General features: G+C 39.0%; 1 protein-coding gene across 3 annotated transcripts; it reads left to right on the forward strand.

The window, feature by feature from the left end:
• The first annotated feature begins 290 nt into the window (after positions 1–290).
• Positions 291–24,542, forward strand: vwa2 (von Willebrand factor A domain containing 2). 3 transcript variants are annotated; one of them, XM_066664515.1, is made up of 16 exons: positions 477–573; positions 3,491–3,614; positions 3,898–3,959; positions 7,325–7,399; positions 8,971–9,104; positions 9,465–9,574; positions 11,781–11,975; positions 13,669–13,826; positions 13,985–14,114; positions 16,886–16,941; positions 17,367–17,474; positions 19,166–19,500; positions 19,868–20,111; positions 20,567–21,118; positions 23,202–23,324; positions 23,960–24,542. In XM_066664515.1, the coding sequence occupies exons 3-16, from the start codon at positions 3,908–3,910 to the stop codon at positions 24,091–24,093; spliced, it is 2,406 nt and encodes an 801-aa protein (XP_066520612.1). In that variant the 5' UTR covers positions 477–573; positions 3,491–3,614; positions 3,898–3,907; the 3' UTR covers positions 24,094–24,542. The 3 variants fall into 3 exon arrangements, with proteins under 3 accessions (XP_066520609.1, XP_066520610.1, XP_066520612.1); XM_066664512.1 differs by lacking the exons at positions 477–573; positions 3,491–3,614 and adding an exon at positions 291–397; XM_066664513.1 differs by lacking the exon at positions 3,491–3,614 and having other exon boundaries at positions 452–573.
• The last annotated feature ends 20 nt before the right edge of the window (positions 24,543–24,562 follow it).

The raw sequence follows: 24,562 nt of genomic DNA on the forward strand, positions 1-24,562 counted from the left end.
AATACAAATGTATTTCATATTTCTAGTATTGCAGACTGTAACCCATCTGTTGCTCTGCACACTTAATTATCTTTACACTAAAATAGGATCCACACAGGGCAAGACACAATATTTGAGAACTCATTATAAATATAAGGTATAATGAGAGAAATTTGAAATTAAATATTTTTTATAGGAAATGAATCCGGTCAGTCATTGCTTAATTTTTAAGGGTGTGGTGCAGGGAAGGAAGGACACCCAGTTTAAGTGGATTCTTGTGTGTGAGGCGGGATGAACTGAGGTGGGATGAGCTCTGGAGGTTGTAGGGCTGGGTGTGCTGCTGCCCTCTGCTGCTCCACAAAACCCACCAGTGCCACCGCAGAGGACAACTCTTCCCCCCCGAAATTGTTGACTTAAGGTAAGACGTTTATTTTGTGGCTTCCGGTTTTACCACTTAAGTCAGTGTTGAACTGTGACTTTTTAAACGCTGCAGTCGAGAAGTTTTTCAGCTTCTGAATGAGCTCAGGAGATTTAACCCGTTAGAGGTTGAAACTAAAACCTGTGTTTCCAGACAGGGAACTGGACACAACACTGGTGAATATTGGAGGTGTTTCTCTAAACTACAATACGACAGCTTTGTTTAGTCTACAGTTATCTTAATTATAGTTCATACGTTTGTAATTACAAAAAAAGGCTGTCCTTTACGCTGTAATACTTGGGTCTCTGGTCTGTATTTATATGTATATACTGTTCTGAAACGTGATTGAGAATCCGTTTCTGAGAGCTGGTCTCGACAGAAATCTACAAGCAAAGTTTCCATGCTTTTCACTTCAAGCTGACAGTTGAAAGCGGCTGGTTTGTCTGCGTAAGAATTTGTTCCCATTAATGTTGAGAGTAGAGGTTTGAAGTGGCTCCAAGGGCTTTCCTTTCTAATTATGTACCTCCTGTACAGGCAACTTCTGGCATGCTCCACTTTAAGAACCGTTTTTCAGGCCAAGACAGTTAATGGTTATGCTCTGGTAGTTTCTTTCTTACTGTTTGATTATTTTAACACTTTCAAAATGTACTTTTAGGAATCCAGGTCAATCCTTGTATTCCACAAAAGCCTGTTGTCACTGACCTATTGATTACCCACTCAAATGGTCAGTACAAGCACAAGACTGCCCCCACCTCCCAACCTGGGGAATAAGCTGTAAACATTCAAGGTGCAAGTTCTGAAAATTTAAACATTATTACTGGAGCAAATGACTAATTTCAGATGATCTGGGGTCAATTAACTTACAAATATTGCCTCTGATAAAGTGGCTGCTGTGTGGCCTGCGTAAGTGGACTGAAAAAGCCTGCTTTCTCTGTGGCTTCTCTAGTTCTCTTTAAGTTCCTGCTCTTTATTAAAAGTGTATCACCATTTAGTTTGGAATAGGGAAAAATGGGAAGCTAACTGCAGCCTGACTGGGGAACCTGCTTTCCCTGACTCTACTGTAGTATTCCTCACCAGGTAACATATCTGCTGGTGCACTGGAAACCTGCACACACTGATGAAGTTTGCTTTTTATTCGGATGTCAAGACCCTGGGACACTGAACATAGTGCATGTCAACAAACTCTACGTTTACTTGTGCTTACGGTAAACGTGTGTCTCAAATTTAGTAAGAACAGCTGTTTAAAAACAAGGCATACAGCTTCTATCACTGGTAAAAACATAAAATCAACTTATAGGATATTAAAACAATCAGAATCATTTATGCATGTTTTGGAAAAAGATGTGTTTGGATGGTGTTTTTCTGAGATTAATTGGGATGTGTACATGTATTTAACTGTGTGTCTTAATCAGTATCTGTCCCTTAATGGTTAGTGATTCACCACTCCAGGGCGAATGGAGATATTCAAAACACATTTAAGTGGAAGCCTAGCTTTAGGCAGGAATGTAAAAATCCATGAGAAATGAGAGCCCATATATACACACACACACAGTCTCTCTCTCTCTCTCTCTCTCTCTCTCTCTCTCTCTCTCTCTCTCAGAGCATTAGTAACCATAATGTGGATCTCTGATGGTTATCATGAAGTGGCTCCATAGCAGCTTTCACTGAGGTGGTCCTGTTCTTAGGCTTCAGATACTGATCACTTTGTTCAGACTATATCCTTAAGAAATAGAGATCCAATGCTGCTTGTTTCCGGACATCCATCTAAGAGCAGGAAATCTGCCTCTTCTTATCAGTGATGAAAGCTTGTATACTCTTCCATATCTTAAGCCCACCTTCCTCAAATGCACAAGTCTCCTTATGCCCTAGTCTTCACTGAATGTTGTTCAAGCTTGTTCACCATTGCATATCTGTGTTCACAAAGGGTGCACCTTGCACAGTGTATATTTTATAACGTAGAGTATATATCTGATGTGAAATGTAGATAGCAGAGCATGTCGTACAGACCTTTTAGAGAATCTTTTGCAGTCAGAAGGCTTAATTCAGGATCACCTCCATAATAAACTGCTGAATGCCAAAACTGATAAGTGCTGCTTTCAACTGCTCCTTAGACCTGGAACCTCACTATTTCCACACTGCAGCCTAGACATAATATACATTCCCTCCTCCCCACTGCTTCTGTTCTTTTTATCAATCTGTTTCTCTTCTTCAAACGCTAGGTAGATGCTTTCTTGATTGCTATCTTTGACACAGACCCGTCTTTAAATAGAGCTAGAGGAATGTGTGTATGTGTGTGTGAGAGAGAGAAGACTAAACACAGGTAAGGTGATAACATAGTGTGAAGCTCATTGTCTTTGATTGACAGCGAGTGCATGGTTTTCCCCTTCTGTTACAATCTGAAGAAAACTATACATTTTTTGCATATGAATTCAGTCAGTATTCTATTCCTATAAATGTATTAGACTATTAATTTGTTGCCAGTGCATAAATCATTTTGGTTAGTGCTAAGGCGTCCTTGCCACAAATGGGCTGAGCTGTTTGAGTGTGTGTATAATACAGGGCAAAAAAAAAGACGGGTGGGTGACATTTTGTTTCCTGTGATGCACTGGAGTGCTTCATGTACAGTTTTAGGGATGTTTCAATTGTTCATGTTTGTTGTTTATTGCTGTTTTGGCTTATTATGCTCTATTTGTGTTCTGATGGTGTTGTTTGTGCCTGATTCTGTATTTTATGTTGTTAACAGTCATGCTTTTCTTTGTTTCCATTGCAACAGCTTTGATGAATTCCACATAGTGCTTGTTAGCACTTTTACACACTCATTAAGCAAATAAAGAGGCAGTGTGAAGGAAAACCTGTTGTCAGTTCTAATGTTTTGTGTGGGAATGCTGCAGTATAATGTTTTACCACATAATGAATACTAAAATATCACTGCAACAGTGAAACAGGAAGCTAACCTTGGTGGTTTTGGATGACTTCAGATCTACTTTAAACTGAGATGAAAAGTGAGTCACCTGAGGCTGTGTATGTTCTACCTTCTATGGAGTGATGTGATTAACTGATGTTTAATTAGCTTCACAACTTTGGGCCTTGCAGACATGCACTTTAAACCTGGAGCTGTAGGAGTGTCTGGAGACAAGTGAGGCTGAGATGAGTCATTTCATGCTCCCTTTCACCTCCTTTTTCCATCAATCAAGTTAGGACTCCAAAGCAGGCACAAGTCAGTGATTAGTTCACTTTGGCGACAGCGAGGCTTCCCAGCGTATGAGATTTATTTGAATGCCTTACACAGCATAGAACAGCACGTGTACTGATCAATGACAATGAAGTTGAATCTTTTACTAAGTTACTATGTGCAGTCACTTGATTGTTCATGTGGATGAATTCCTTAACATGTTTCCCTCCCATTTTTTCCCTGACCCCTCACACTTCTCATACACTGGGCTGGATTATAAAAGAATCTTTCCTCCATTTTGAGAAATGCATTTTTGTTCTCATTTTAGGTCACCAGACATGTCCACCAGCAGCCACCTAAAACTCCTCCTGACTGTCCTGCTCACTCAAGGTAAAACCCCCAAAACCCACATTGCAGCACTGGTCATGAGGTACAGCTTCATTAACTTGCTTTGGAAGTATTTTAGAGCATGCTTAGTTCAACAAGCAGTGCTTACTGTCTATATGTACCCAAATACATGTATGGCTATTATTGGGTTCATGTGAAATTTGAGAAGGAAATCTGGAGAGTGTGCTTTTGTTTTATTGTTTAAACAATCTGAAATATTCATTAGACTTCAACCTACATAACTATAGTTAGTTAGCTTTCAGTGCAGATAAGACTATCGGTCCCCACTTGGTATATGTGTATGGCCGTATATAAGAAACAGTCAATTGTTTTTACAACCAAAAATTAAGAAATTATGTTTATGATTATTTTATTTAATCACGTTGACTATAAAGCTCTCTTAAATGAAGATGTAGAGTAATTTAGATACCAAGATGAACCAATTTATGCTCCATTGCAGAGGTCCCTAAATTCCAGTTCACTAGGCCACTGGATATTAGTGTAATGGGTGTTTTGTAACATGAAGTACTGTCATTGGAGAAAGTCCCTGATTGCTCCTTTAAAGAGTCTCTGAAAGACTGAAGTTTATATGAAGTACCATGATGTTCTGGAATCTGTTTTTTCACAATATCTTTCATTTGACATATGAGCTTTGGAAATGTGTTTCTAGACAGAGGGTTTTGAACTTGAAATGTATTGTTCAACAACAAAAACACTTGCTTTTAAGGAATGCTGGAGTCTTGGTGGCGAAGCTGCAGCATAACGTTAGTGTGAATTGCTTCTTGGGCATTTTACAGATGTTTCTGAGTATATTTTATCTCTGCTCAAATAGCCACACATTCTCATTAATAAAAAAAATGTTCCTGCTTACTGCACAATGTTTTACTTATTTGCTTAAAAGTATACTATACAGCAACTGTAAAGTAAGTAAAATTGACAAAAATATGATTTTGGTCATTCAAGGACGAAATACCTATGCGTACCAAATGTTTCCATAGTTACATAGCCCTAATGGAAAGTGTGTGTTAGCTTCCAGTTCACAAAGCTTTTAACATCTAAATTAGTGTCTGCTTGGTCTGAAAACTCCTGTTTGATCAGTAGGGCCTGACAGACATGAGCAGACTGTATTAAGATGTTAGGCTCCTGTTTCCTTCACATACATTGGACACACACCATAATTTATATGAAAGGAGTGGTTAGTGGGTTAGCAGCAGTTCTTCTTGGGTTATGAAAATGCCTCCTGGTTTTAGATTTATAGTGTTCCTGCAGGTTACAAAAGGGTGTTAGTCATGGCTGCAATGACCCTTTGCTCATGCCCATCTGTTATTAAGCAGGGGCTGTAACAAATACTGACCATGAAGCCCCCCCCCCCCCCCTCCATCCTATATGATACATAAACATTCTAATCCATGTATCAGATGTTTTTCATTATGAGTAACGATGCTGTAAAACTAATCAGTCAATTACTAAAGTGATTTTATCTTTCCACTGGTAGATCTCTCTTCTTAAAGCTAAATTAACACTCAGTGGAATAAGACACACTGACTAAACAAAATTACAAAAAAAAAATGCTATGTTGGATAATGTTATATTATTTGTATGAGAAAAATTAATTAGGTTTAAGATAGTAAAATTTGCTAAGACACATGTTTGCATTGCTCCTACTGTTCTTTTGTAGCTTGTTTTTACAGATTGATCTTTCTTACTGCACCCAACCTGTACTTGTTCTTCGCACTGAGGCACTTATCAACATGTCTTTTTTTGAAGGTCCAAGAGGAAATATTGTCTGAATGAAATCATTGTGTCCTAGTGGGTGCTGTTGTATAACTGTAACTGCTGAAAATAATCAGAGTCTTGTCTTAGCATTGCTCAAAATTAAGATTTACATTACTATATAGGCCTTTTAAATAAAATCAGTTGAAATCTTGGCATATATTTTTACACAGATTTGTCCACAGAGGGAAATACCAGAGCAATGACCTAATACGATTTCTATCAAAGACCAGAGACCTTGATATACCATATCACTCATCATGATTAACTGTCTCATCCAAGCAACCTCACTTTCTATTTCATTTTGCATTCTCAGTGGAATATGTTGTCCCTATAGATATTCTTTGGTTGGGAGATTTGTTTTGTTCATATTTAAGTTCTCTATTAGGTGTTTTGAGGTAGTCGAGGGCGATGGCGTGAGGAGATTCTGGAATGATGTAATTTAATGAAAAATATTTTAAAAAGCAGGTGACAATAGAGTCAGTCCTTCACCTCAAAAAAGATTTAAACCATTCAGGGACAGGGTTAATGACCTCATAATTTTGCCCCATGGGGGTCTATGACCTTTGTGCTTTCTAGAGATTCTGTAGGGTTTTCTAGTTAAATCCCATCACCATGGAGAACTTTCCTGCTACTCCCAGCTCTCCCCTGCAGGAGAGGCATTCTGTTTTGTGTGTAAATTTGCTTGCAAAAGTATGTAAAAAAAATGTTGGTAGAAAATAAAAGTTCTGTAATTTATTAAAATATGTTTTGAAAATGAAAATGGGTTTGAAAAAGTGTGCTGCTGCCATTAAACCATTTCTATGCAATGGACAAAAAATGTACATTTACAAACTGAACAAACACTCTTCTGATGGTGTCAGTACAGTGGTCACCTCGGAACACAAACTTTAATATCCTTGAATAAGTTTAGTATCAGTTGGATTCTATGAAGCAGAAAATTGAACAAACTAGTAATTTTAATAATATAGTCATGCAAATAAATCATAAATATATTTATCCTATCAGTCCCAATAGTATAGATCTCATTACTGTGTATGTGACCTCACTGTGAAAGGACTGGGGCAATAAGTGTTGTCTCCTATCAGCTGTTCACGTGACCCTCTTCCCCTCAATCAGCCATTGTGTGTATGCATGTGTTTGTGTGAGGGAGACCCTCGCACTGGGTCTTGTTCACTCATGCGGAGGGAAAGCTGCCGTGGAGATCAGGGGGGCTATTTTCTGCATGTTCAGTGGGAGGTGCAGGAATGCAGATGGTTCTAAATAATCTTCTAAAAAGGGCTGAAAACCAGGAGTTCTACATGAGGAGAACTTACTCTACACAGAGTGCTGCCCTGGGGCAAGGTCAGCTTAGCTGACCCCGAATAGCACTTAAATAAGGAAGCTGTCATCTCACACATGTTCCCTGTCGTTACCTTTGTTGCTCACAGAGTATTATGTTTTTTTTAACCTCTAATAGCCCCATTTATCATGTGCAATAACAGCATCATTATAGCCGTGTATTCTTCTGTTACCACTGATGTAATTCTTTAATTGAGAGGCTTTCGTAACGGAGTGGGCTCTGACCTGAAAGCTGCTGTTCTCTCTGTCTTCAGTGGGCTGTGTTTTGGCTGTGCAGGAGATCCTGACTGACCATGAAACCATCCAGAAAATAAATGCTGCAGCGGAAAGTGAGTATGTGCTGCTCACCACTCCAAAAATTATCCCAACACCAGTGTGCATGAAGGCTTAGTCTAGTAAAAGAGAAGTGTGTACTATATACATTTTAAAGTACAAAATAACGAAATATTTAAATTAAGAACCTACATTACAATTTTAGAACATTTTTTTGGGCAATGATGATATGTAAGTGCCATATGGATAAAAGGCAATAAGCAAATCATAATTTATCAGTTGTTAGAGTTGTATAAATGAACATATTAAACAAACACCTATATACGCTCTCCTAACATAATCATGTAACTTTACAAATAACTTTGGACTAAATTTGGACAGGTCTTAATTTATTTGCAATATTTCAAACCAATGTTTGACTATGTACTGAGAGTTAGAAATCTGTGGAAAAAAATATATGTAAAACCTTTGCCTTTTCTTCATTACTCAAAAATTAGTTTTTTCATTTTTTCAAACATGGTTCCATTTTTTAAAATGGAATCACTCAGAATTGTCCGTGTCACTCTTTTGTTATTGCATCTGTCTGCAAGGCCCATAATGTTTTGTCTCAATTTTGAAGAGAATGCATGAATGAGTCTGTTTTCAATTCTTCACTGAGCATTCTCAAATAGTTCTATGGGTCCATAAAATTAAAATGCATTTCTTATTTGGCCATTTGTGTGTGTGTGTGTGTGTGTGTGTGTAAGTAAATGTGTATAAGTGTTAGCACACACGTGTTTTCTCAGTTGCTGGTGTGCTGTTTGTGTTTAATCACTCTCTTTATGACAGACAGTGCATCCAAACCCGAACAGCACACAGTATAATTTAGTCTTCTGACTAGCACTAACTTGTTGTTTGTGAACGTGTGTGTATAGGAAGGTGTACAAGGGTGTGTGTGTGTGTTTTTGTTTGAGTGTGTGCACAAGTTTATGTCTCTGGTGGAAAAATAAGCTTGGACATGCCACAAGCCAGTGTTCAGCTAATTACATGTGTAAGATACAGGGCAGTAGTCATTATTGCTTCCAGGAAAATTCAGTTCCAGGTAAATTGTGTGATTCTTAAATCTTTACACTGTACTTGTTTTAAACACACACACACACACACACACACACACATTTAACAAAATATTTAATATATATATATATATATTTTTTTTATTTTTTTTTTATATATATATATATTGAACAAAGTGAAATTAGACTAGATTGAGTTCAATTCCATTTGCACTTTATTGATCCCTCCAGGGATTATTTTTCTTGTAGCACATTCCTACACATGGCACATAATTTCAGAAGTATGCTCATTGACAGACTGTAGATTACACAGTTTAAAACAAATATAATTTCGCAGATGGACCCAATTCTGATATTCCTGGGATCACGAAAGTAGAAAGAATAAAAAAAATTGGAAGCTTAACTAAAAGTATGATGAATATGATGAGCAGGAAAATCACCTTTGAATGAGTGGTTATACACCTATTGTAAGAAAGCAGTCACTTAATTTAAACACCTGGAACGTGTTTGTGTGTATAAAATACCATTTTTCTTTCTACCTCTGTTTGTTTGTGTGTGTGTGTGGGCGGGGACAGTGATGAAGTGTTCTGCAGCAATGGATGTTCTCTTTGTAATGGACGGCTCATACAGTGTTGGGAAGGGTGGCTTTGAGAGGTCCAGACATTGTGTCCTGAAAGTATGTGAAGCTCTGGACATTGGCCCTGACAAAGTAAGCAAGCATCAACATGCTTTCAGACTAAAGCATCACACAACTTAAAGGAGCCTTTTTCAACACAAAACATAACAAAGAATATTTATGTGATTGTGTATTTGTTTTTATATTTTTATATAGTGTAGGAATGAACCAGTTTAAATGTCCCGTTGTGTGGGTATATGTCATGGGGGCAGCCATGTTTAAAAGGAGTTTAATAAATAATTTCTGATACATATAGAAGGTGTCAGTATAATGGTTGTATCATGTGATGTAGAATGATGGGAGAAAATAACTGATCACTCATTTCAATCAGATCTTTAAAACTGCCTAATATTTGTGTTCCTCATGTGCCAACACTTCCTGTGTGTGTGTCAGGTGAGAGTGGGTATCATTCAGTTTGGATCTGCCCCCCGAATAGAGATCTCTCTGGACTCATACAAAAGCAAAGAGGACCTAATGAAGCGTATCAAGAAAATACATTACAGGTATACGACCGCTTCACAATAATGTTCTGTCATGAAAATGCACAATATATGTTTAAGTTGATAATAAGTGACTTCAGCTTCTTTAACATGCACCGGTTGTGGATGCTTAGTTTTGTGGATGTTTAGTTACACACATGCAGCTTGTATGATCGCGATAAAATATCATGAAATGAAATGGGACACTCTGGAGCAGCTGCACAAGTTCACTAAGCCCATTGCCAGGGATGGACAGTGGAAAAGTAGAACTATGTTCTCTGTACTGAAAAATCACCATCTAATACATTCAGAACTAATCATACATCATCAGTGTCTGACCTCACTAATGATCTCGTGGGTAAATGCAATTCCATCAATTCCTCAAGGTCGTTCCTCGATAAGAGCCTGGTCTTCTGTGAGTGGAAATATTTGTCCAAGAGCTTTGTAAAGACAGCCACCTCGTGACAAGACTTTCCTTCAAGGACTTTTCTAGATGTAAAACTTAATATTATGGGTGAGGGCTTTGTTTAGAGTATGAGAGTATGTATATGTGTTTGATGAGGGCTTTACAGTTGAGGTACTTTTGTATGTTGATGTGGCTACTGTGCACTCTAATGACTGCTGTGTTAGAGTGCTAACATGCACTAACTGATTTACTGTAACCTCAACACAGACAGCTCGCCTCTTCCCACAGCTCTTGGAGCACATTATTTGACCCTGAAAAAGTGTAAAATAACCGTTTCAGATCAGCACTGTAAAGATATCAACACTTGTCTCGCTTACTGAACAACTGCAGCTCCAGAATTCCAGCTGGCAGATAGCCAGCTTCTCCCCTCACACGATCTCTAATCCAGCGTCAGGAAGGAGATCAGGATTAGGTTGTCAGCAGACACTGGGTTTGAATCATGTTTTTATTGAGGAGAGGAAAATCTCTCTTATACAATAGTATACACATGTTTGAGTGCCATCTGTCAACCTACATATTTTGTTGTGTTGCATAGTGAAATTAACCACCAGCATACTGCACTTTTTTTCTCCAGTGTTCCCTAATGCTACATCACTGATAATTCCGTCAGTTGGCTCCAATTACACCTCATTCTTGGGGGAGAACACTAAAGGCCTAGTACAGTAATGTTAGCTAACCCCCATACGCATACCCATTGCATGTAAATGTGCAGTGCAAAGAACACATTTGTGCATAGTTTAGTGGTTGACAATTGTTTATTTGCTATTGGGGAAACAGCACACACCTGGACTGTTCAGACATTTTGAGTTAAATACAGTACATTGTTTTTCAGTGTCATATTAGAGTTCCCTTTAGATAATGTGCTAATGTATTTTCAAACTTAAAACTGTAGGTGTGCTTTTGGCCACAGATTAGTTTGCTAGTGTTTTCCTGTTCTCACATATTTAGTTGAACCCAGTTTAATGTCTTAAATTGTAAAGTTCAAAGAAATGAACATCTGCTAACCTGGGCCACAGGAACAAGATTGAATGTGAAACTGATTGATGTGGTGTCTCACAATTAACAAAGGGGAAAGAAAAGTCAAAAAGGAGATCTCCTTAATATGTCTGTAGTTTATCCCAGACAAAATAAGATCAGATGGAAAGACAAAAGTGATGTTAGCATAATACTTCTGCTGCGCAAATGTGTGTCCAGAGATAAAGACCTCAGTGATCTCACCTGTCTCCTCAAGTTTTTATGGAGATCACAGTAAAGTCACAGATGAATGAAATTCTCCTCTGCTTCATCTCTCTCATGTCTCATTTTTTGTCAAATTTTCCCCACAAGATATCTTAGGAAAAGCATTACATCTCCTGAGGCATTACAGCTCAACCTGTGAGCGATTTAATTTTTTTCTTGTTGAACCTGATATTTGAATTTAAACCTGAGAGCTTGAATTGCAGTTGGTGGGCTGCAATGGGAGCTCATTGTTGTCGGGAACATATAAGGCTTATTAACCCAAGGGACCTGAGGGCATTAAATTAATACAAGATTAGTTCTGCTCAGAAGATACCATCACAGTACATACTATCTCTCTCTCTCTCTCTCTCTGTGTCTCTTAATTAAGAGCTTGTTTTTTCTCTCCTCACTGAGAGAATATGATGAGCACAACCAGCAAAGTGTACACAGAAAGACCAGAATATTTATTGGCAGTTACATGTAAATAAAGTCATGTGTGTATGTGACATCACAACCACAATAAATCCGAGCTGAATTATTTTTCAGAGGCGGAAGCACTCAGACAGGCCTGGCCCTGAAGTATGTGTTGAGGAAAGGGTTTCCTGACAGAGGGAATTCCACCGTTCATAACATGGTCATTCTCCTGACTGATGGAAAGTCACAGGGGGCCACGCAGCTGGCTGCCTCTGAGCTCAAGCAGTCTGGAGTCTCTCTATTTGCTGTGGGCGTCCGATACCCCAGGTATGACACACAAGAGGTCCTTCACATTACTCCGATGATTATTTTCACTGTGTAATGTTTTTTAATAGTAGGTTTGGGTCATAATAAAATTGATATTTTTTTAATAATACATTCTATAACATGGGATGAATTATATACCAAATGGTATAGGTATATACCAGGGGTCGGCAACCTTTACCACTCAAAGAGCCATTTGGACCCGTTTTACACAGTAAAGAAAACACTGGGAGCCACAAAACCCTTTTGAAATTTTAAATGAAATAACACTGCGCATAACAGGTTTATTTTTTTTTTTTTTTTTTTTGCCTTTGTGCTATGTATAAACAAACTATACTGTGTTACATTTATGAAATGAACGACTGCAGAGAAAATGAAATAACATTTCTGCACGCAACAAAACATTTTTAACTCCGAAAAAAAAAGACGTTGGGTTGACGCACATTGGAAGATGTGACGTGAATTAAGAGCGAGAAAAATATTTTAAATATTAAAATATTTTAGATGTTACAATCGCCATATCGCCATAATATTCATAGAATTACATTTTGAAAATGAACGAACTAAAATAAAATACATTTTAATTAAATACTCATAAATCATTTTCAAAAGCTGAGCCGCATCAGAGGGATCAAAGAGCCGCGGGCTGCTGACCCCTGGTATATACCAAATGGTATTTTGCACAGTGAAGATTTCTATAATGAAAGTTTTGAAATAATTGTTCTGACTATTTTAAAAACGAATTTGTTTATGATGCTGTTATTTTTATGTTTCAGGAAATATTTTATTTATTTATTTAAACCTTTATTTAACCAGGCAAGTCATTAAGAACATATTCTTATTTACAGCCACAGCCTGGCAAGCAGCAAAGGGAAAAGGAAGACAGCTAAATTATAAACATTTTCTTACATAATTAGATGCAAGTTTTTTTTTAAGTTTTATAAAGCTGTAGAAATTAAGAAAACCACAAAAAATAAAATCCAAACTTACTAATGTTTGAAGCTGATACATTTTGTGTCTGTTCAGGGGTGTGGGTGTGTGTGTGTGTGTGTGTGTGTATGGCGTGTTTGTCTTGGTTTATCATTCTGAACATTTGTTTGTTCTTCCTAGCTTCCAAATGGGTAATTCAAACCTGTTAAACTGCATTAAAAATCAAAATAGATTCTAAATTACTGAAAACCCTTTCTCCAATCTTTTACAGTAGGATAATGTAGTTGTGTACATGGTGCAGAGATGTGTTGGATAGAAACATGGTGAAAAGTCTTAAGTGGAATTATATGACAGATGAGCTGAACAAGCTTCAAAATTTTAGGATTTGTATATTGCTGGAGAACATATGTATTGATGTTTTCTGACAGTGCTCCTGTGTGTGAACAGGTGTCAGTTATGGTCTGATAGGCTGCTGACAGTGCACATCTGTTGTTGCTCCTGGAGAGAGGGAGAATGTTTGTGGTTAAACTCATTTAAGCACCAAAGATCTCACTCCTGGCAGAATGTCTGCAGGGACATGTGTGCATATTTGTGATGTTTAGATGAAAGATGAAGGATTATGATGTGTAGCCTTCTCTTGGCACTATCTCTGAGAAATGTGACATCAGGCATCCTGCTGTATATCTACTGTTTTCCATAACAGCTGGGTATAGATTATTCACTCTGTTTTTCTTTTGTGTGTAATCTCTTGCCCTCTGCGTTTCAGGTGGGAGGAGCTCCACTCTCTGGTTAGTGATCCTGTGGAGAGTCATTTGTTTTTTGCGGAGCATTTTAGTGATGTTGTGAATGGGTTGCTCACATCCCTATCATCTTCATCCTCCCTATCCTCCTCTTCCTCTTCAATATGCTCTGCCATTCCCTCAGGTATTCTTTCAGGCCTCAGGCCACTGACAAATTAACCTCTCTGCACTCTTTACTCTTGATGTCAGTACAGAAGATAGTGTTCACTGATTGGTGTTGATGTGTGTGTGTGTGTGTGTGTGTGTGTGTGTGTGTGTGTGTGTGTTTGTGCGTGTGTGCAGGGTGTAAGATGGAGTCATATCCATGTGTAAGAAAGACACTTGAGACTATCAAAGAGCTGCAGGGAAACTTCATGTGCTGGAAAGGATCTAAGGGCTACTCTCCGTACACCTCCCTCTGTCCGTTTTACAGGCAAGTGGTCTTCAATGCCATCAACAAACTTCTCACACAGCCCCCTTCTCTCAGGCTCTTGTGATGCACGGCATATGTACACACTCTCTGTCAAATATCTGGAGATAACTGGTTTTGTTTTCAACAAAGATTGGCATGTTTTCTTGGTCTTATCATACAACATTAAAAGTAACCAAGTTTATATTAAAAATATCTAATATAACATAATAGTACACAATGATAACTAAAACTGTAGGACAATACTTATAATTGTTTTGCCAAATTATGCTATGTTATATCAGATCAAACATTAATTTCATCAGTGTTTAATCAACACTTGAATTAGCTGTGCATGCTTTTCTAATAATATCATGGGAATTGTCAGACGTAAGTGACATTAAGAGTCTGTATATTTTATTAAAGAGAATATACTTAGTTCTGTGAAGATAAACAAAAAACCTTATTTACATATAAAACTTTAAAAAATATATATGTTGAGATGCCTATTATGCATTGTGAATGAGTTTATATCATGCATCTAAATGATCCCTGTAGTTGTATATATTTCTACTCATTCTAGTTATCATCAGTGGCACTAATATTGCACCTTTCCAATATGGTTCTCGCTTTGATCAAGTTTAGCTGAAATATTGGAATGCACTGGTTCAGTTACTGAACAAGAAGCAGTTTAAATATAATAGGGCTGCAACAACTAATCGATTAAAATCGATTGTTAAAATAGTTGGCAACTAATTAATAATCGATTAGTTGGGTCTAAGTTATTATACACATAGGTACAGTTGCTACACGTGACGAACTCTGGAAGAAGGGTTTGAAAAATGGCGGAGGCGGTCACAGCAGAGGATAATGTTAGCACAAGCAGAGAGAAAAATGTACGACCCAAGTCATCAAACGTATGGGAACACTTTACATTAACGCCTTCAAGGAACAGCGTTAGGTGCAAAATGTGCACAGCTGATCTCGCATGGCACGGCAGCACAACATCACATCACTGCATGAGCGTCTGAAAATGAAGCCTGTTGGAGCTGTGTGTGAGAGATTAAGTGTAGTAAGTTATTTCTACTTTTTCTTTCACTTAATGTTACTGAAGCCTGCTAGAGTAGTTAAACAACATTTGTTTTTCTTAGTACATTGATATTACACTCGCGTTTAGCGAACAAGCCTTAACATCCCCCCGAGTTTTCTCTTCCACCTTAAATGTGTCAGCTCGACCAGCAGTTCCAAAACAGGCCGTAGTTTTAGTCAAGATAACGTTAGCGACAAATTCTATTTTTTTCTGTCACTCAGTATCACTAGAGCCTGCTAGAGTAGTTAAACAAGATGTCTCATTTTTAGAGTTAAAAAAAAAAATCCAAACATTTTTTAAAATAATATATTTAAAGCCTTTTTCAAGGTCATTTCTGACTGGCATTGCGTGTTAGTGTTTGAGTATCACAGCCAAGTGTGTATTACATTAGAAGTGTATATTACATTACATACACTGTGTTAAATATTGATAAATATAAAATTAATGTAATGGTTGGGTTAATTCTTCATGTAAACACTAATTTTTATAATGGTAGGTTGTGTGTTCCTTATACAATTACAACATTAGTTCTCTAAAATCTTAAATATCCTAACAATATCTGATCATATGTGTTAGATGAATTTCCCTTTTATTCTCAGCACATGGCAGCATCACCCAATATCCATTTATGTAATTTCAATTTGCCTGCATTGTTGTCTGCATTTTAGATCAGTAATTATTAACTTAAAAAAGGTGTATGTTCATATCTACACTTTCTCTCTCACCTCAGATAAAAACAGCCCAGCATTGCTGACTATGTTTTAAAGAAGATCTGCACCCCAAAGCAAGCAGCTGTTCTCACTGATGGTGTCCTGAATATGCTAGTAACAGACAGGAAACCAAATTTGTCTTCCTTTTTATCCGATTAAGAATCGATTAATCGAAAAAATAATCGACCGATTAATCGATTATCAAAATAATCATTAGTTGCAGCCCTAAAATATAATAATATTTAAATTAAAAAACTTTTTCGTTTTGGACCTTTTTTGCTGGTTCACTCATTATGCATTCTAGAGAAAGTAACATTATCTAAGGCAGCATGGTGGTGCAGCAGGTAGTGTCGCAGTCACACATCTCCAGGGCCTGGAGGTTGTGGGTTCGATTCCTGCTCCGGGTGACTATCTGTGAGGAGTTGGTGTGTTCTCCCAGTGTCCGCGTGGGTTTCCTCCGGGTGCTCCGGTTTCCTCCCACAGTCCAAAAACACACGTTGGTAGGTGGATTGGCGACTCCAAAGTGTCCGTAGGTGTGTGTGTGAGTGAATGTGTATGTCTGTGTTGCCCTGTGAAGGACTGGTGCCCCCTCCAGGGTGTATTCCCGCCTTGCGCCCAATGATTCCAGGTAGTCTCTGGACCCACCGCGACCCTGAATTGGATAAGCGCTTACAGATAATGTTGATTATTTATTTTTTAATTTTTTTGTCTTTTACGTTTTTAAACATTTTACCAAAAGATTTTTAAGATCCACTGTAAAAGTTATTTAGAACAGAGAAGTGTTGAGTCATTATTTAGATACATGGTCTTCAAGCCCCAGGGTACAGTGTATAAGCAGATAGCTGTTATGTATATAATATTAGTTTGTATTCTTAACTGAAACCTAACAGGGAAGATCACACATTACTCCGATAAACAGGGACTTTAGTGGGATGAGGGATGTCAGGGTGCATTTTCATTCACACCATGCTGTTTTCTCACACCTTTTCTTACAGATTTACCAAAACGTACAAACCACTGCCTATGATCTGTGTCAGAACAGTGTGCTCAGGTGAGATGTGGAGAATATGTTCTGATAAAGTGTTTCGTGCAAATGTCAGAAACCACTTCTATTTACCAGTCGAAATAGATAAAATCATTCTTTGTTCAGCTACAAGTAAAAGTATTTATTAATCACAAAGCTCAAATACTAAGTATGATATGAATTGTTGGTACATTATGTGTCCACAAGGATTCAGTCTGAGTTTTGTATTTCTCTTTTGAATGTCTTTTAACTAAATTTGGGGATATTGTGTTTCCGTATCCCTTCCTTGTTCAGGTCAGTGATCAAATCTTCTCGGATTGATTTCCTGAGAATGATTGAAAATAAAAATCAATGAAAGGAGATCTCTGACTCCTGCACAGAGATTTAAAACAAAAACAGTACATATAAAATTAGATTTAGAAATCCAATATTTGACCAATCTTATTTCTCAGATCCTTGTGACTCCCACCCGTGTCAAAATGGTGGGACATGTGTGTCTGAGGGGCTGGAGAAGTACCGCTGCGAGTGTCCTGCAGGCTATGGCAGTGACCCCAACTGCGGTGAGTCACACATTGCTCCCTCCATAGCCAAGTGGCCTTATGAATCACTATAGACTCAGATCCACTATGTTGTTTTAGTGTTTTCTTTGGATGTGTTATTGGTGAATGTGTGTGGTTCCATTTGTCTGGCTGGACTGTGCTTGTATATGTAGGTGTCACTGTGAGTTTGCTTCGGTTGACAGGGGGTTTGGGTTACATTTGGGGTCAGATTTCACTCTGGCCACGGTTGGCTGGAGTGTTTTTAAACCCCTCCAAGGCTGTATCTTTCTGATGAAAAGCTCAGTCTAATTTTGCTCTGAGTGAAATCCCACATTCCTCATCTCTAAATACTCCCACTGCATCCACCTTATTGCACGGTGCAGTGATACGCAACAAACCCTGTAACCCAGCACTGTTGCCAAGAAACTGAACCTGGCTCATTGTCTTGTACATGTTATTAAGGTTCTAATACTCCCCCAGGCTTCCCTTCGTTCCCACACACTTAGTTACTGCAATTTTTTTCAAATGGCCACATAAATGGAAACTTTAAATGTAGTTTGTTAAAAAACAATACAAAACAATTAATGCATTTACAAGTTTTTTTTTCTTTTGGAGAACTGCTCATTCTGAATTTCCTTTAACTGCAGCAATGGGAATGCTTTACATAGCATTCCTATGAGGGTTTGAGCTCATTCCTAAAGGTAATAAATGGTGTCCTGTCACTCCACTGCTCCACAGCCTAATTCTGGACCCTTTATTCCTCAAAATGCTTATGTTACAACTTCGCAATGTGTAACAACTGAAAAGCACTGGCTGGTTGGAGTGCAATGTATTCTGTGTCTTCAAAGTGGTGTAATTAACCAGCCTGATGTAAAGGGTAATGAGAGAATGAAAATAAGGGGTAGGACTTGTTCGATATAACCATACAAATATCGGGTATTACAAGGAAATTAAGTATGGTCCCTTTAGTGTGTGCATAGGAATGGGTATCTATGACCGGAAGGTTGGATTTAATGAGGGAACTTTAGTTAAAGAGGGTAATTGATAGGAGCATTCACCAGTTTTTCTGACCTAATGAAATACAATCATGACATATCTTAACCAGTCCTGTTCATCACTGATGACCCCATTTACACCACATGACCTCTGTCATGGAAGTGGACGATTGTCATTGTTGGCTTTATATCTGTAGCGATTCCTCAACACATCTCTGTGTGTTTAAATTGAAAGGAAAAGAGGCTCCTATTGCATTTCTGTCAACTTCAGATACTTAATATATAACTTTTATTTGAATTATATTGTGAGGTGTGCAAACATAGTTGAAGTGTTTGATCTGGCCATAAAGAACTTACCCTAATCCAGTTTGAATCCTGGCAAGCTTTTTATTTGTATACTGTTTCATCCTCTTGGGCCCCGATGGAAACACCTTTAGGGACCTGTTCCAGCGAAACAGGTAATAACTTTCATTCATTTAGGAAACTGTCATCAAATCGTCCAGTTGTGTATTTCTTGTAATGTTCAACATGAGAGTGTATCAAATTGCTTTGTAGTTCCCGAATGAACCACTTTATGCTTCATAGAGTGGGTCCCCTGTCTCTCTGTTTGATAAATCCAAGCCACTAGTTGTCAGTATGATGGCTGTTGCATATCGTAAAGAACAATCATTGGAGGAAAATGACTGATTGCCCCTTTCACCTTATCCCCCCTTTCAGCTCCCTTGCTGACTTTGGACTGCTCGGTGGATGTGCTGTTCTTGGTGGAGAGCTCTACTGCTCTGACTCTGGAGGGATTCCTGCGCTTCAAATCATTCCTGAAGCGCTTCTTGCAGGCAGTTGTGAGCTTGGATGCTCCGGTGAAGATTGGACTTGCTCAGTACAGCACTGAGGTGAAAATGGAGGCTCTGATTGGAGAACATAAAGAGCCAGTAAAGCTGCTGCAGGTCGTAGACACTCTACAGTACAGAAAGGGTGAGGCCAAGACTGGAAATGCTCTGCGCCACGTCACCCGCCACAGCTTCCTCAGTGCACCTGTCTTCGCTGATGTTCAGGTATGGGTGGGCCATGCTGCAGCCTGGAGACACTGGTGATATATTCATGTGATTAGTACAGTATTTTATAGAATTTTATACATCAAATATAAATATGTTGGGTTTTACAGCCAAAAATTCTAACAACTGTAATGCAATATGGTGGACCTTAATGCCTTATATAGGTAGAAATGAAGGATAAGAATAATGACTCAAGCAATTCCTAATCCCGACCTATCCCTAGCAACACTCATGAAACAGAACACGAATAAATTATTATTTTAAATCTCATAAAATCTGTACATTACTGGGTATGGCGTACCCTGGAATGTCTTCATTTGTTGCAATATTACATTATTAGCCATGTTGTCCATCTCTCACCTTCCAGGACGACCTGCCACGGGTGGTGGTGCTGATCACTGGGACGCCATCTGCTGACTCTGTGGTAGAGGCAGCCAAATACGCACGAGACAGAGAGATTTTCATTATTGGTGTGGGGCCAGAGGCAATGAAGGAAGAGATCAACAACATCACTGGAAATCCCCAGCGCACCATCACCTACAGCAACCCTGACAGATTGAGCGCCAAGATCCCTGACATCCGAGCCAAAATCTGCAGTGTGGACCACCAAGGTACTGACCATCTGCCCTCACTGTAATACTGACCTGTCTTCATGCATATGATGCACCAATTAGTCCTAAACTGTTCTTTTGTGGTTTATTAAATTTGTACTAAATGTCATGTCCTAATTATGAGTATACATAAAGTTGTTGATACTCATATATTGAAACTAAGCAGTAAAATTGGTCTCTTTTGAATTCACTGTTTTATGATTCCATAGCATTCTATAGCAGTTTAGCCATTGCTCTTAAGTAAAGATATAACGATTGTTTGTTCCATTATAGGAACAAAAATGACAGCTTTAAAATCATTATGATTCTTCACTGACCTCTTATAGCGTGAGCAGAGCCTCTGTTTTTTTGCAACTCCAGACTCAACACTGCAGAAACTGTACTATTACTGTACTGTACTACTTTGGAGGAGTGTAGCAATTCTGATTTTGATTGAAGTCCTTCCTGTTTTAAAGGTTGCCTGGGCCAGGCGTTGGACCTGGTCTTTGTGCTGGACGCCTCTGAGAGTGTAGGGAAAGATAACTTCGTCCACCTGCAGGACTTTGTGCGCAGTGCTTCGGTGCAGTTTGACGTTAATCGGGATGTGGCTCAGATAGGTCTGGTGGTTTACGGCCGGCATCCGGTGTCTGTGTTTGAGCTGGACACTCATGACTCAGGCTCAGCTGTGCTCACTGCAGTGGGGAAGTCATCTTATCAGGGAGGGAAAGGCTCCACTGGGTCAGCACTGCTCCATGTCCACTCTAACAGCCTGACGGTGGGAAAAGGAGCCCGGCCAGGGGTCAACAAAGCTGTGGTGGTCCTGACAGATGGGACAGGTGCAGAAGATGCTGCTGTGCCAGCTCAGAAGCTCCGGGACAATGGCGTGTCAGTGTTTGTGATCGGCACCGGAGATGTGCAGAGAGAGACCTTGGTGAGGATCACCGGATCCGAGGATCATGTGATCACCGTCACCTTCTATGAGGACTTGAAATACTTTGAGGACGTTCTCGTGCAGATGGTGTGCACAGGTAAGGGCTGAAGAAAACGGATTAACCTGATTTGAAGATGATGTTGCTGTCATAACCCATTAAATGAGTTCTATTTCATTTTAATTTCCTCCTCATCTGAAAACACAACAGGCTACACAATATTTTTTGGCCTATGCTGGTGTAAAAAAACAATTCTGTTCTTTAAAGAATCTTCATTAAAGCATTTTAACAGTTTTTCAGAGTATTAGTACATTTACAATGGTGTTGTACAAAATAAGTTTTAAGAGATTGCTTTTTGCAACGTAGGGAACATTGACAAACACAAACTCTTCCAAAATGTCATGGAATAAGATCTCAATGTGCTAATGATGTGGTTCCCAGCCTCATGAAATATAGCAGCATACTTCACTTCAAGAATACTGACATTATTGTTTTTAATTGCAACTTTGCTTATTTCTTATTACAGGGGGTCCTCGACTTACGCCGTTGATCCGTTCCTACGTCGCGTCGCAAACCGATTTTCGGTGTAAGTCGGAACATACGTACATACTGTACGTAAATAACATACTGTAAACACTTACCCTATCTTCCTCGGTCCCGAGCCGCGTAACCGTGTATTGTTTCGCCGCGCACACCAAACACGAAGTTCCCGTTACGACGTTTACGACGCAAAACCACTCCAGTCGAAAAAAGGCTTTATACAGTAAATGGGAAATGGGTCGTAACCACGAAACATCGTAACTCGGGACTGACGTAACCCGAGGACCTCCTGTACTTATTATTTCATTTTAAATATTCACAGGTATTTTATGCAATTTTTAATATCAGTTTACTACATCGTACAGTACTCATCAGAAGTTTAGACACATCTCATTAGTCATTGGTGGAATAGGGCTTTTCACTCTATAGAACTGTTATGGCCTCAAACACATTAAGAAGGTGAGCAGTTCTACAAATAAAATCTTGACGAAGCCACAGCTGTTCACTGAAAACCGTTCCAGGTGACGACCTCATGAAGCTGATTGAGAGAACACCGAGAGTGTGCAAAGCTGTCATCAAAGCAAACGGTGGCTACTTTGAAGAATCTAAAGTGTAAAACATATTCTGGTTTGTTTAACACTCTTTTGTTTACTACATAATTACATATGTCTTCCATATTCATTTACAGTGTAGAAAATAATAACAAACAAAGAAAGTGAGATGATGTCCTCATTTTTGACAGGTACTGTACATTCACAATATGTGGGAAATGGCCCAAAAAAGGAAACCCTTCCTGAGTGGGTGTGTCTAAACTTTTGATTGGTACTGCATCTCTGCACGTGTCCTGTTTCTCTCACTGCAGAAACAGGAGAAACTACTACAGATGTTAGACTTTGTGCTGTGAATAGCAGAATCATGAACGTGCCATTAAAACAAGGATAAAACACTGGCCTTGCCGTTCCCAAGACATAACACTACATTATGACTGCCTTGTCTCTGGAAGCAGGCCCAGGTCACGACCGTACTGTCGTATATGGAAGCGATTATGTACAGCGTAGCCATAAGTCTGGTTTATGGTCATAAAATTTTGGAAAACCCCTGCATTTATTCATTCATTATCAGTAACCACTTATCCAATTCAGGGTCGCGGTGGGTCCAGAGCCTACCTGGAGTCATTGGGCGCAAGGCAGGAACACACCCTGGAGGGGGCGCCAGTCCTTCACAGGACAACACACACACACACACACACACACTCACACCTACAGACACTTTTGAGTTGCCAATCCACCTACCAATGTGTGTTTTTGGACTGTGGGAGGAAACTGAAGCATCCGGAGGAAACCCACGCAGACACAGGGAGAACACACCAACTCCTCACAGACAGTCCCATGCATTTATGTACATTAAATTATACACCATAGTAGTACTTACTGAATGATTTATAATACCTCCTGAACATCGAGTTTAAGAAAAATGACTTAATAATGAGCCTGGAGTTAAAGGTCTGAAATGTAAGACAACCAATCTGAGCAGCATCACTTCTTTATCGATAATGATCAAGGATATGTCATCAGCCTTTCAACCTCAGTAAACGTTGGCCATAATTGGCCCTGTGATATCCTTCCTCTCTCCCTCTCTGTAGATATGAAGAAGCCAGTGAACCTGTGTAGGCCGAACCCCTGTATGAATGATGGGGTGTGTGTTCTGTTGAACAGAAGCTATCGCTGTGAATGCCGTGGCTGGGAAGGTCCTCATTGTGAGACACGTCAGTATCAGACAACGTGAATGAGTGATTTATTGAAGAAGCCATTCTTCACTGTGCTGTGTGAACAAACAGAAAGGCAGAATCTTGCTGGAACTGTCAGAAATGGTTATTGAAAGAGGGATAACTGAGAGTTCCTTTAGAAGGTGTTTCTCGTTATATAACAGGTTTTATAAATATATTTTTAATAATAACCAGTAAATATAGTACACATGTAATATCGTAAGTGAATATATGAGAGTGCAACACTTTGTGGCTGTTTGTTTGTGGTGTTTTATGTCAGTATTTATATTCAGTAAAAGGAAACATCACAATAATTCAGTTCAGTTCTTTAGGAAACAACTTGTAACATAGCAAAGCCTTCAAAGTGATTCGTTTACATGAGCAGGAAATCCCCTTAGCTTTGATTGAAAATGAAGATGACATGATTTGGGGGTCATTATATCTCTCTATCAGCTCATGTGCAGCTGCTCCTGAATGGCCCATTTTTACTTCATGCTTTTTCTGTGGGGGATATAGAAGGTGTGTGGACGACTGAGTAACAGTGTCCACAATGGGTGCACTGCAAAGTAGTTGAATACACTCTTTGTTTACATGAAGAATCAACTAATGATCAAGTTTGTTTCCTACTCTTAAAGGAAGCAGACAGCAACCCCCCAGAGGAGACTTCCCCGTACCTGCACCACAGAGACGCCGCCAGAGAACAAGCAGCAAAGAACTGCAGCAGCGCTACAGAGAACACCGCAGGAGACACACCCTACGATCACAGTGATGAGCTGATGAAAACACACACAAGCGCACACACACACACAACACTCAACGGGCATTCCACAACCCCACTTGCTCCTCCCAGACCCTAATTGCTCACCTATCAGGAGAAAATGGGAACATTAAAGGGAAAGATCTCTTCTGTTAGGTTTAGCCTGGATTACAGAGAGCCATTTAGTGCAGGAAACTGGAGTTAGTCTGAATCCTCAGACATATCCAACACAGTCATCATTACTGCAGACTAACAGACATATCATTACAGTCCCTGTGAGAGCGGAGGGAAGACACTTCCTTTCTGATGATTTTAAAGACCTTTTTTGATATGCAGCTTTAAAGCTGTGAAAGAAAGACAAAGGGAAACACATGAAAACAAAGCTATGCCAGTTACAGAGTTTTTACATAAATGTTCCATATATTATTCTGCCAATTATTAGGACCTAATATTTACTTACATTCATTATCTGTAAGCGCTT

The sequence above is a fragment of the Hoplias malabaricus genome, chromosome 3 (genome assembly GCF_029633855.1).
Source record: "Hoplias malabaricus isolate fHopMal1 chromosome 3, fHopMal1.hap1, whole genome shotgun sequence".
In the NCBI taxonomy this organism is placed as follows: Eukaryota; Metazoa; Chordata; class Actinopteri; order Characiformes; family Erythrinidae; genus Hoplias; species Hoplias malabaricus.

What these genes read in the sequence shown, in the direction of transcription:
- vwa2 (XM_066664512.1), top strand. Translation starts at nt 3,908, where the DNA reads ATGTCCACCAGCAGCCACCTAAAACTCCTCCTGACTGTCCTGCTCACT. An exon ending in TGGACATTGGCCCTGACAAA is followed by an intron (nt 9,105 to 9,464) that starts GTAAGCAAGCAT and finishes TGTGTGTGTCAG; the next exon opens with GTGAGAGTGGGTATCATTCA. An exon ending in AGGTCCTCATTGTGAGACAC is followed by an intron (nt 23,325 to 23,959) that starts GTCAGTATCAGA and finishes CTACTCTTAAAG; the next exon opens with GAAGCAGACAGCAACCCCCC.